This window comes from Diceros bicornis, chromosome 3 (genome assembly GCF_020826845.1).
Source record: "Diceros bicornis minor isolate mBicDic1 chromosome 3, mDicBic1.mat.cur, whole genome shotgun sequence".
NCBI lineage: Eukaryota > Metazoa > Chordata > Mammalia > Perissodactyla > Rhinocerotidae > Diceros > Diceros bicornis.
In genome coordinates this window covers 24,815,178-24,828,923 of record NC_080742.1, presented here as the reverse complement: position 1 = coordinate 24,828,923, position 13,746 = coordinate 24,815,178, and the positions used below count along the sequence as shown (strand labels likewise).

General features: G+C 36.0%; 1 protein-coding gene across 3 annotated transcripts in view; it reads left to right on the top strand.

Annotated features, from left to right (window-relative positions):
• Positions 1 to 13,746, top strand: part of ELAPOR2 (endosome-lysosome associated apoptosis and autophagy regulator family member 2) — a 165,872-nt gene that overhangs the window by 93,325 nt on the left and 58,801 nt on the right. For all 3 annotated transcript variants that reach the window (XM_058524702.1, XM_058524687.1, XM_058524695.1), the window contains exons 3-5: positions 4,583 to 4,778; positions 9,481 to 9,628; positions 12,705 to 12,791. In XM_058524702.1, coding sequence (XP_058380685.1) covers positions 4,583 to 4,778; positions 9,481 to 9,628; positions 12,705 to 12,791 — 431 coding nt within the window. The remainder of the gene's footprint in view (positions 1 to 4,582; positions 4,779 to 9,480; positions 9,629 to 12,704; positions 12,792 to 13,746) is intronic.

The window sequence follows — 13,746 nt, the reverse complement described above, 5'->3', positions numbered from 1 at the left end:
TTTCCTATAAATATATGTAATTATTTTCTATTTAGCTATTAGGTTAACAGATAAGATAGATTTTTATAGTGAATTTATCTTAGTAGAATGTCAATTTGATCTATTTTGAGGAAGATAAGTATAGACTAGACTAGACTAGAAGTTCCATGAGAGTAAGGACTGTTTCCATCTTATTCACCCAAATGCCCTTGGTGCTAGTGTTTGCCTACCAAACACAGGTACTCAAGAAATACTTGTGGAGTGAACTAATGTAATATAGCGTGATTCCCAGATGCTAACCTGTAATGAGATTGCATAGGCTCAGTAATTCATCAACATCTCATTAAACAAGTAAATTGAAAATCCTTTTATTACCACTTACTATTGCTGTTTACTGTTTAGAAAACAAATTTTAGTAATAAATAACTTTGAGTTAAATAGAAAAATGGATGAATTATGAATAAATGTAATTAACAGTTGTCATCTTTCAAAGCATGAGGTTTCTGGAGGAAGAAAAAGCAAAATGAAGAGGCCCTTATGATGAAAAGATTAAAAATAGATATTCTTTAAGGTTAGGCATAAATCATAGATGGTAATCAGCATATAAATGATTCAATTCAGTGGCCATTATTTGGTACATTGTACTGGGTGATTGTATGATCATAATAATACTTTGAATTTTCCTGTCACTGCTTACTTTCAGAGTGGTTTCCACACTCTCTCATAGGACCACAAGCAGTCCTCTGAGGGAGAACGGGAAAGTGGTATTCTCTTTGGAATGTGAATGAATTGAGGCACAGTGGGTTAAGTAAGTTGCCCCAGCCATTTGCTAGTAGGTGACAGACTAATATAAATGCTTTTTTTCTATATCTGATTCTTCACACTTGCATATTTCAACTGTTAGAGATTCACAGTAGCAGAAATAGATGTCAGAAAAAAAGAGGCATAAAGCCAAGAAAAAGAATGCTGAGTTTAGCACATGACCTCTTGATTACAGTTTAGACTTCAAGAGGCTGAGTTTTTAAACGTCAGTCTTCCACTAGGTGCTTAGGTAAAATATTGTGAAATCCCAGACCGAGCCCACTGTTAAGTAGTGTGTGACCTTGGGCAAAGAAAGGTCTTTCTGTTCTCATATCAGAACTTCAGAGTTTGGTTATCTTTAATTCAATTCAGTTACTCTAGGATTTTGAAGTTGTTGAAGAAAAACACAGTCAAGCCACATTTATAACAGTTACAACAGCTATTTACAATAACTGTTTATCGTCCTGCTTTTGTTGGAAGGATCCCATGTTGTATAATAAATAAATGTGAATGAAAAGAGTGTAGTCCCTAAGATTATAAAAACTCTTATAATCCAACTAAAAGCCAAAGGCCAAGAAAGCAGTGTTGGAGTAGAAAGTGGATGTGGCTAAGATAGAAGATATCACAAAAGGAAAGGCTGGTGATTGCCTAAAGAGGTCGTGGGTGCTAACTGTATTGACGTAATCTCATGGAGTGAGTTGTGTTTAACAAGAACATATAGCTCTTTTCTTCCTTTCACATGTGACTCTAGAGCTGGCTTCCAGGATGGTAAAAAAGATTGAGAAGTAGTAAATGATTAAAATAGAAAAAGCTTTAGACTCTTTAGCTCCCTTGTATTATTAAAGGCCCTATACCTGACTAACTGTGACTACGCAATTATTCTGAAGTGATGTAAAATCATCAATCCAGTGGCAGAATTCTTATTGTCCCAGACCCCTGAATTATATTATTAATAATTGTAGCTAACATTTATTGTGTGCTTTATGCCAGGCACACTGTTAAAAGCTTTATATGAAATATTTCATTTATTCCCACAACACTTAGAGGTAGATATTACTATTTTCCTTTTACAGGCAAGGACATTAAGACTTAATGGAAGTTAGTAACTTGCTTGCTTTATAATGCACATAAATATTATTTAACAGTTCAATATAGGAAATAAAAAATGATGTGACCTATAATAATGAATTTAGTTGGAATTGCTTGCCCTTTTTGCATTGGTTATAATAATAATTGCTTGAATTGAGTTTTCCTGGGGCACCAGCTTGGAATCAGACAGATCTAAATTTGAATATCAGCCTTGCTACTTATTAACTGGGTACCTTTTTAATCAGCTTACTTAAATGTACTGTGCCTCAGTTTCCTGGTAAATAAGCATAATATCTTCCTCCCTCACAGGTCTATTATAAATACAGTTGATCCTCATTATTCATGGGTTTCATATTTGAAAATTCGCCTACTTGCTAAAATTTATTTGTAAGCCCCAAATCAATACATGTAATACCTTCAAAGGCGTTTGCAGACATGTACAGAGCAGTGAAAATTTGAGTCACCCGACCACATGGTCCCAGCTGAGGTTGAACAAGGTGGCACTCTGCTTTCTTATTTCGTTTCTCATCCTGTGAACAAGTATCCTTTTCACAGTCTATTCAATGCCATTTTTTTTTTGTTGCATTTTTGTGCTTTTTATTGGTGATTTTGCTGTTTAAAATGGCTTCCGAATGTAGTGCTGAAGTGTTGGCTAGTGAGGCTAATTTCAAGAAGGCTCTGATCTGCCATTCAGAGGAAGTACATATGTTAAGCTTAGTTCAAGCATGAGTTGTAGTGCTCTTGGCCATAAATCAATGTTAATGATTCAACAATGTATATTAAATAAGATGTTTTTAAACTGAAACACACATAAAACAAGGTTATGTATTGATTGGTTGATGAAGATATTGTGACCAGCGGCTTGCAGGAATCCGACCGTGTATATAGGAGCAGTTGTTACAGTATTCGTTAATTTAGTGTTTGCAACAACTTTTTATAACTACTGTGAATGGCAAGAATTGACTGTAATGAATACTCAATACATTAACTTTCAACTTTATCTCTAAGTTTTCTTTCTGGCCTTAGACAAGGAAACATCTCTGAAAGAGTTGGGGATATCCTTAATGATTTTTACAGGGCAGTGAATACTCTCTGAAATAGCATCTGTGTGTTTAGAAGACAAGCTTTACAAACACAATGTTCTCCTTTTTAGCTTCTAGAGTTTCTTGTTACACCTTATCATAAAATATTACTAATTAATTAAGTTAAAAGTTCAGTTTTGGACACTAGACTAAACTGTCTTCCAGGACAGCTTTATTTTATCAGAAAGTAAATATACTATGATTATTATCTCATTTTTCAGAGATGGAAACGAAGGCCTAGAGACATGAAGTAATTCACTAAAGGTCGCAGAATTAGGAAGTGGTACAATCTGGTCCCAGGATCGTTTTGGGCTTGTAGCTAGCGTGTAATATTCTTTGCCTAAACTTGTCTTATTTTCTGATATTTTACTAATTTGAAGATATTGATTCGAGAGTTATACGTTCATTGCACAGCATCTTAAGCTTTGCTGAAGAAAACTATTATATTTAGTCAGTGGATAAGTAAGTAGATGAGTGTGGGTTTTAGCTCTAATTCTTTAATTAGTTTTTCAAAATTGGCTTATTTTTATTTCTTGCTAAGTTTCCAAAAGAGGAATCTACCTAAATGTGAGGTTTTGCTCCTTTGCTCTCTGCCGGGAGATATGTTTTTCTTCATAGGATAATTTGGAGGTTTTATCTTGTTCTTGTTTCTTTAATATCCTGATTAAAGGATTAGAAAGCCCTTTGCTACATTTGAGTCACTAATACCACCCTGAGCACAGAGCCACACAACTGGGGGACATAGATTTGCATTTGTTGAATGAATAATAACTTAGCAGCAGAGCTGCCTTCTTTTCTGTAACTGTGTCAACTGTTCTTCACATTGCCCATGCTTGCTGTCTCTGGGTAGAGTTCTCAGAATTAGCAGAGAATGTAACATCAGTAATAAGATGTAGGTCGTGGAGATGAGTAGATTGGAGTTATGAATACTGGAAAAGTGGGTTCACGGCTTCATAGTGGGGATACTTGTTTAGCTATTGCCTGTGAAACACTGCACTCCCATCCATTATCCCCTTTATGTTTCGTTCGTACTCACTGGATCAACCTTTTATTTGGACTTAGTGCTTGCCAAATACGATTAGGAATCCAAAATAATAATCCTTGTTTTCCAGAAGCTCAGAGTCTCCCATCAGCTGATAAGAGGGGCGTGTGTGTGTGTGTGTGTGTGTGTGTGTGTGTGTGTGTGTGTGTGTGGTGTGTGCTTTAATGGAGATATTATGAGAAGAGTATTGTAGGAACACAGAGGGCAGCACAACTGACTGCCTGGTGGGGACAGGGAGGTCTGTTATGAAGAGAGTCATTTTTGAGTTGGAACGGGAGTTTTCCAGAGCAGCTGGGTAGGTCAGCATCTCCAGAGAAAGACCATAGCAGCAAGAAAGAGGATGCAATATTTTGGGAATGCTATGAAATTTTGTTATGGTTGAAAGAGGATGTGGCGAGGGATGAGCCTGGTAAAATAGGTTGGGCCAGATGGTGAAGTGCATGTAGTGATAAGGGAGACTTTGGAAAGCTTTAATTAGGGTGTGACATGATCAGAGCTTTATAGAAACAATTCTGGTAAGGGAGTAAAGGGGAGGAAATAGCTGGGGGAGTGCGGTGACTAACGGGTTATACAATCTTCTGCCTTCCAGCTTTCTCCTGCGCTTCTGGAGAGTATCTAGAAATGAAGAACCAGGTATGCAGTAAGTGTGGCGAAGGCACCTACTCCTTGGGCAGTGGCATCAAATTTGATGAATGGGATGAATTGCCAGCTGGATTTTCCAATGTTGCGACATTCATGGACACTGTGGTCGGCCCTTCTGACAGCAGGCCAGATGGCTGTAACAAGTAAGAATCCAAAGGAGCCTTTGGATCTTGACTCAATACTTGAGAAGGGTGTAGTTGCTCTTTTCCAGAAAGAATTTGAGGATAATCTTGGTACTGACTGGGATTATAGATAAGCTAATTGCAAAGAGTCATTTTTTTTGGACAGTCATTAGGAATAATGTAGCTGAATTTTCATAAGGTTAAAATAATTGCTCTCAAGATGTAATAGATACTGTGTGCAGAAATGCAATAAAGCTATTAGAAAAACAAATTAATTTTCTAATAATATACTTATAACTACATTCAAGCCCGTGATGTTTCTACAAACCTTTCTCTAATTTTTAATGGATAATTTCAGATTTTTTTTCTTTTCCTCTGAAAGGAAGAATGTGTAACCGTCATTTAGACACTTGATAATCTCCTGTAAGAGAGAGTGGGTTAAATACTCACTCCTTTGCTTAATTTCTACCTTTTATGTAGGAGATTATTGGCTTTGCCTATGACAATGCTGGAGCAATGTTAAATTGTTTTGAAAAAACACAAAATGTTTACCTTTGGGCTGTAACCCTTCCTGTTCTCTTGTATTGACTAGGTAACATTTCCTTTCGTATGGCCATGTTTAGGAGAATTAAACCTTAGGCCTCTGGCTACCTTCTGGCAAGAATGGCTTCTCAGCAACTCAAAATTTTTACCATGAGCTAAGGATGCTGGGGCATTATTTGGCTGTGCTAAATAATACTCCCTCCCTTCCTCTCTTCCTTCCTGTCTTCTCTCAATCCCTCTTGCTTTCTAGCTCGCTCTCTCTGCCAAGTGACATTTTTGCTCCCCTGATGATGGCCATTTCATTATATAGGGTTGTGGCATTAGATATCATTAACAGGATTAGTTCTCTAAATATATATATATATAAATGTATATGTATATATATGTATATACATATGTGTGTGTGTATATATATATTAAATTCATTTAAATAAAAGAGTTCCTTATGGAAGGTGCTAGTAGAATTTTATGGGACCACAGAACTTTGTTTTGGTGGGCAGGAGATATTGACATGGCTTCTTTTTCTACTTGGAATAGTTTATTCATTAAATAAATTAATGATAAACAGAAGTTTTTCGATGTACTATCTTCTAGTATGATTTTCTCAATGTAAATTTCAGTCTGATATTGCTATGATTACCTCTCTCCTTCCTGCTTCTTTTCTATTTACCCAATCTTGCATTCTTTTTCTTCTTGTTAGTTGGTTGGGTCGTATAGAAGATGTGCATTGAACTTTATAAGAAATTGCCAAAGAATTTTCCAAAATGGTTGAATCATTATAAACTCCAGCAGCGCGCTTGAGTTCTAGTTATTCTACATTTTACCGACATTTGTATTGTCAAGTCTTGTTTTATTTTAGCTATTGTGGTGTGTGTGTGTGAAATGATATCTCCTTGTGGTTTTAATTTGCATTTCCCTTCTGTATAATAATGTTGAGCACTTTTCGTATGTTCATTGTCCATGTGTTTATTTTTTTTTTGAGGTGTCAAATTGTTTTACCCCTTTTCTACTTTTTTTTGGTCATTTTATTATTGAACTGTAGTTCTTTGTGTATTCTGGACACAAGTTCTTGTCGTGTATATATTTATATGATATTTAACATGTAATATATGCATATACACATATACATATGTGCATGTGTAATATTTCCTCCCAGTCTGTGGCTTTTGCCTTTTCATTTTCTTAAAGATGTTCTTTGATAAACAAAAGTTTAAAATTTGAAAAACTGCAATTTATCAATTTTTTTCTGTTATGGTTAGTATTTTTTATATCTTCAGATAACTGCTAATTCTCAATTGCAAAGGATACAAATTACAATATGCATTATTATAGTGTAATTAGAGTTGTACTTTTTCATATGTAAAACTTTACAACAGTATAGTTATATTTACACCCTCATCTTTATACTATTGTCTTATATTATATTTAGAAAAATATTATAAACCCTATAATACAGTGAAATGTGTTTTAAATAATTGTTTTTTAAAGAATTTAAGAGATGAAAAAATACAGCTTTATCTGTTTATCTACATATTTACCATTATTAGGACTCTTTCTTCTTTTATATAGATCTGAATATTCATCTAGGATTATTTTTTTCAGCCTCTGAAATTTCCTCTATCACTTTTTGTAATGCAGGTCTGCTGCTCACAAATTCTCTCAGCCTTTGTTTACCTAAAAATATCTTTATTTTAGCCTCAGTTTCGAAGAATATTTTGTTGGACATAGGACTCTGGATTTTTCTTTTCTCTTTCTATGCTTTAAAATATTGTTCCATTACCTTCTGAACTCTCCCTTGTTTGTGATGAAAAATTAGCTGTATTTTGTATGATTAATTCCCCCCTATGTAATGTGTCTTTATTTCTCTGGCTACTTATAAAATGTTCTCTATATCTTTGCTATTCAGCAGTTTGATTATGATGTGCCCAGGGTTGGTTATCTTTGTATTTAATCTGCTTCAGGTTCACTGAGCTTCTTGGATTTGAAGGTTGATATTTTCACCAAATTTGGGAATTATTTTAGCCATCATTTCACCAATAATGTTTTTCTGCCCCTTTCTCTCCCTCTTTTCCTTCTATGACTCCAATTACATGTATGTTAGGCCACTTGATATTGTCCAAAAGTCACTGAGGCTCCATTTTTCTTTTTACTTTTTTTCTTTCATACTTCAAATTACCTAATTTCTATTGCTCTATCATTAAATTCACTCGCCATTTCTTTTGCAGTCTCAAACCTGATCTTAAGCCCATCTGGTGAATTTTAAATTTCACATATTGTGATTTTCAGTTATAGAATTTCCATTTAGTTTATTTTATCATTCATATTTCCAGTAAAATACTTGAGATTCCCCATCCCTTCACTCATTGTGTTCATCTTTTATTTAATATGGTTGATTATATTTGTAAGAGCTGTCTTAAATACTTGTCTGTTTCTTTTGCCCATCTTTTTTCTCAATTAGGGTCATATTTTCCCACTTCTTTATATGTCTAGCAAACTTTTATTATATCTTGGGCATTGTGAACGTTAAGATGTAAGGAATGTGGATTATTTTTTTCTTCATTTAAAGTGTATTGAATTTTGTTCTGGCAGGCAGTTTATTTACTAGAGGAGCACCTTGATCTCATCAGGCCTGGTTTTATTATTTTTTAAGGTGGCTCTGTATTGGTTTTACACTTAATTCTAGGTCATGGCGTTTACTCTAGGGCGGGCATTGGTTTTGTAAATAAAGTTATATTGGAACACAGCTGCACTCATTTATTTATGTTTTGTCTATGGCTACTTTTGAGCTCCAGTGGTGGAGTTAAGGATTGCTGGAGAGACCAGATGGTTCACAAAAACCAAAAATATTTACTCTCTGGCCCTTTATGAAAATGTTTGCTGACACTTGCTGTAGGCATGGCCCTTATTCCTGGGGTGTGCAATCTGGAGTCTCAGGTGAATGTCCAATGCGGTTATCAAGTTTTCTCCTCTCTGGCTGGCCTGGAGCTCAAATGACTCCCATTAAAGTGACCTCTATGCTTATGTCTCAGCTTTGCAGTGGCTGTTCTCTGCTAGGCCTATACACTCTAGCCCCAACCTCAGGACCTAGAGAGAAAATCCATGTGGACTTCTGGAGCCTCTGTTTTCTCCGATTCTCAGGCCTGTGAATTCCAGCTGTTTTAGCTTACTCATCTCTGATGCTCGGCTCAGTGATACCACTGAGCTCTGCTTGGGTGCTATGTCCTGGTGCCATAGTCTGGAAAGTGTCCTGAAGAATGAAGTCAACGTCAATTTGGGCTTTACCTCATGCAGTTTCCTGCTCTCAAGAATCTCAGTCCTGCACTGCCTGTTGTCAGTGCCTGAAAATGGCTCATGTATTTTGTTTAGTTTAGTAGATTGTTAAAGAGAAAGGCAAATCCAATACCAGTTAGTCATGTTGGGATGTGGAAATCTCAGTCTTTCATTAAGATTTTTTTTCTGTTAGAAAAAAGAAAAGAGTTTGCCAAAATCTCACTCTTATCATCCAGATAAAAAAGTTAAATCTGAAGAGAAGAATGTTAAGTTGTGCTGTCATACAATTTGGTTAGAAATTTTTTTGCCCAAAAAGTCAATATGTGACTCATTATTGATTAATTCTAAGAATTAACTTATGGTTAGATTTACAACCCAAATTTTGTTTACCAGTGTATTTTAAAAATTTTTCCTCTTGTTTCTTAGATAAAAATTCCAATTAGACTTTTACTCCTACTATATACTATGAAACTGTGATCTACATTTTATTTAGGTTCATTTTAAATTGGCTTTTTTAAGGACTATTTCTTCTCCCATAGCTAGAACCTTCTCACCCCCTGCCATGTATATGTGTTTATAAATATAACTTCAGATGTTGTTTGAAAGAATAATTCCACCTAAGACTACTAGAATTAGTGGTCGTCTATATAGTGATCAAGTTCTTTGGTGAAAAATAGATGTTTTATAGCAAATTGATCACATAGCATTACCACGATTTAGGAGCTCATGTGCCATAAGAAATGAACCTTTTCCCAGTAAATGTGTTGGCCTTTGAGTTCCAGAAAAGCCTCTGGTCTTTTCTGCTGTATTTTGCTTGATGGTACTACTTTTGAATCTGAGTTACATAACTTGTGAACAGAAGAGGTTTCTGAATGCTCACATAAAATGCCTCTTGGTTTTGTTTCCACAGCTCTTCTTGGATTCCTCATGGAAATTACATAGAGTCAAATCGTGATGACTGCACGGTATCTTTGATTTATGCTGTACACCTTAAGAAGTCGGGTTATGTCTTCTTTGAGTACCAGTATGTCGACAACAACATCTTCTTTGAGTTCTTTGTAAGGCCTTTTATATTCTAGAGTTTACTTTTGAAGGGGCATTCATGTAAAATTTCTCCTAATCAGTTGTTCCCGTTCCATTTTGTGCCTCTTCAGTTTTTCATGTTAACTGAAACTTTTCATACTAAAAGAAAATAGTTTTTCTATAGTATTTTATGTAATGGTTAATGTTGTTTCTTTACTGCTGAGCTCTCGCCTTGTAGAGTAACATTGGCCTTGTTTTGCTTTGGTTATGGTGATTAAATGACCATTTGGTTTAGACTTTTTGTGTGACAGATATTTTCCCCAAGATTCATTTTAATTGCTTTTTTTAATAGCTACAGATGTTATTTTGTTAAAAATATGTTTTCATTTTAATTTTTTGTTTCAATTTAATTTTTTGTTTAAAAGGTTTTATTTTTCTTTGCAATTTCAAATATTTGAATTTTTAAAGTGTATTCTTGGCAATATTTCAGAAGTAGAAGTGGCCATATGTTGCTGATTCTATCAGTTTTACACAGTCTAAAGGAATCAATGGGTGAGGTAGTTGATGTCTCTGGTAAGAGATTAAATAGCATTACAAAATATAGAATAAAGTAATAGTCTAACAGAATAGGCCATTACCACTAAAATTATTTAACTATTTTGTATAAACTGTATCTAATCTAGCAAATATTTGCTGTGGCGGTGACTCAAATGCTTGAGAAAATGTTTTCAGATTGACTTCTTTATACCAAGAAAAGTGTGTGTTGTGCAAGTAACTGGAAAAATGTCTTGTAAAATCTTTCTGTGGTCTAGTTTTCAGGAACAAATGTACTAATAATTCTAAAACAAATTTATATTGCACTTGATAATGGAAATTTCTAAATCAAAAGTTTGATAGGAAGAGATATTTTTCATGGAAGTATGAGCCTTAGATTTGAAGTCAAGAGATTCTGACTCAGGTTCCAACTCTGCAATTGCTAGTTGTGTGTTATTGGGCAATTGAGTTAACTTTCCGGCCCTCAGCATTCCCTTTTGTAAAGTGGATTGTGTGACAAGACTTTTTAAGGAGCCTCCTAGCTCTAATATCCTTTGATGAGTTTAAGATGTTAAGCAACATTCAAACAGATTTGCTTTTTAAGCTACATTTTGTTTGCAAAACACTTCTCAGAGTGAATAATTCTCTATTCCATGGGACATTTTTGCAATATTACTAAGACTAAAGTTAAGAAGTAAGGTAATTATATAATTGTAAGAATAAGCGTTTAGTTTTGTATTGTCCAGTAAGTCCTTTGAGAGTTGTCAATAAAGGTACTCCTAAGGCATGAAGTTTCGTTACTTCCTTTCAATGATGCCTTTGTTCTTCTGGCTGTAGACTGAAAAGGGATAGTGATTTCATGTTCCTTCTTTTATTGATGTTTCAGCTTTATAGGTTGCAATTTATTGACTCAGAGGGTCAACACTTCATGGTCATCATGCTAATGGTTAATGGAAAGGAAATGTCTGAAGACTGAAAGATGCAGTTATACCTATGGACATTATATAGTTTAAAGCAATAAAGTATTTAATTTTAGAAGTATGTGGGAATTTCATTCAGCTCTCCCCCTCCCCGTTTTTGTAAATGGTGAAACTGAAACCCAGAGACAATAAGTGATTGGACCAAGGTTATACCTTTACTAGTTACTTTTAGAATGAATAGCAGAACTCAGGTCTCCAGAATGTCAGTCAAATGTTATGATAATACACGATGTCTGATTTCAGCTGAAAAAAAGGTTTTAGCTTATCCAAACATTGACTGCCAAAGGTATATTCAGGGTCCATATCTGTTTAAAAATGGCTTAACGGGGGCTGGCCCGGTGGCGCAAGCAGTTAAGTGCGCGCGCTCCGCTGCGGCGGCCCGGGGTTCGCTGGTTCGGATCCCGGGCGCGCACCGACGCACTGCTTGGTAAGCCATGCTGTGGCGGCGTCCCATATAAAGTGGAGGAAGATGGGCACCGATGTTAGCCCAGGGCCGTCTTCCTCAGCAAAAAAAAGAGGAGGATTGGCGGATGTTAGCTCAGGACTGATCTCCTCACAAAAAAAAAAAAAAAAAAAAAAAAAAATGGCTTAACACTTGCATTAAAATGGTCATTATGCTTATAATATAAATGTGACACTTAAATTCACTTAAAGCAAATATCCTCAATAGCTGATATTCTTTGGTATTTGGATGTTAAAAGAATTTTCTCGTTAGTAAGTCTTTAGGAAATATCTCATGGAAAACATTGTTATGTTGTTTTTAAACTGGGAAGGAGGATTAATGAAGTGGCAAGATGATTTAGAGAAGAAAGAAATAGCTATTCTGGCGGAAGTATAGGTGATGAGGTCTTATGTTAGCCCTATAGTTGCTGACTGTTGTGCAATACTGTAAAGATGTCCTGACTTTTTGATGTCTATGTATTCTTTGTAGGCCTGGAAAAGTAGTGTCCCCCCACCCCAGGCATTTTGAAAGAATTGTATGGACAGCACAAAGTGTTTAATGCTAAAGATGTTAGCGGTAGTCATTTAAATTGGCATGGCATGTGATTAACATTTACCCCCAAATGAAAATTTGAGACTTTGACTTAGGCTCTAGCCACTTACCTGTACATTTGGATTAAGTCCTAGAGTACTGAAGACAAAGCAGATTTCATTTATTTATTCATTTAAAATTTTACTTCCCCAAATCTTCTAAAAATAAACTTTATTTTTATACTATGGGGCCTGCATGGTGAATGCAAGCTTTTAAAACATTTTTGTAAGTTGGGTAGATTGTTGTAATGACTTTTTCTCCTTTATGTGGATTTTCGGTGTTAACTGCTCTCTCCCCCTCTTCATCACTCTCTCCCCCTCCCTAATTCTTAATGGGCTAGCTTTTTTGTTACAATAATGAGGGTGGTTCCTTAGCCACTCACTCAAATGCAGTTGTCACTTAGGCTCCAGAGGTCTTGGTGTGTTGACTTGTTGAGAATTACTCATGGCCATTGTTTAGTATGTGTTGAAAGAAGCTCTTGCAGCCTGTCCAGTGCTGAGTGATGAATTTAATTAAAGCCATTATTCAAGAAGTTTTACTGGGGCCCTTGTGTTTAATCCACAGATTCAAAATGATCAGTGCCAGGAGATGGACACCACCGCTGACAAGTGGGTAAAACTCACTGACAATGGAGAATGGGGCTCCCACTCTGTAAGTCTCTCTCTGCTCTTCTTTCCTACCAACTCATTCTCCTTCCTTTCCCAACCTTTTTTTTTAAAGATTAAAAAAAATCAAAATTGTTTGTTAATTTAGACAATTCCTAGTTAGGGAAGAAATTGACCCTAAGTTTCACGGACACAGGTTCTTTCTAGGTATTTTTTCCTACCTTTCTTTTTCTTCTTAGGTTCCTTTCCTTTCTCTTTCTCATCATACTCCAAATTTTCCCCTTTTCAAAGGGGCATTAAGAAGAAATAAGTCTAGGGGCCAGCCCCGTGGCTTAGTGGTTAAGTGCGCGCGCTCCGCTACTGGCGGCCGGGGTTCGGATCCAGGCGTGCACCAACACACCGCTTCTCCAGCCATGCTGAGGCTGCGTCCCACATACAGCAACTAGAAGGATGTGCAACTATGACATACAACTATCTACTGGGGCTTTGGGGGAAGAAAAGGGAGGAGGATTGGCAATAGATGTTAGCTCAGAGCCGGTCTTCCTCAGCAAAAAGAGGAGGATTAGCATGGATGTTAGCTCAGGGCTGATCTTCCTCAAAAAAAAAAAAAAAAAAAGAAATAAGTCTATTCAAACTAACACAAAAAACCTCTGAGTATGTAAGTTTACAGATGTGCCTGTATCCTGGAGAGAATCAGTGGCTCTTGACACTGGAAGGATTCTTTAGTTCCTTTCATCCAGCTTTCTCTGCAATTATCCCAACAAGTGATTTTCAAGCTTGTCTTGTTGGGGGCTGTGTGCTGACTCCGTTGTTGGACAGCTCTACACATCACAACATTCATTCATGTTTGGAGCCTAAACCTACTTCCTATCTATTTGCCACCCATTGCTCACAGTTTCACCCTCCCAGGTCACACTGAGTAAGGTAACTACCTACTTCTCCACAGGACAACTTGAAATGCTTGAAGGCAATTAGCAGGTATCACAATCTGTGAATCTGTT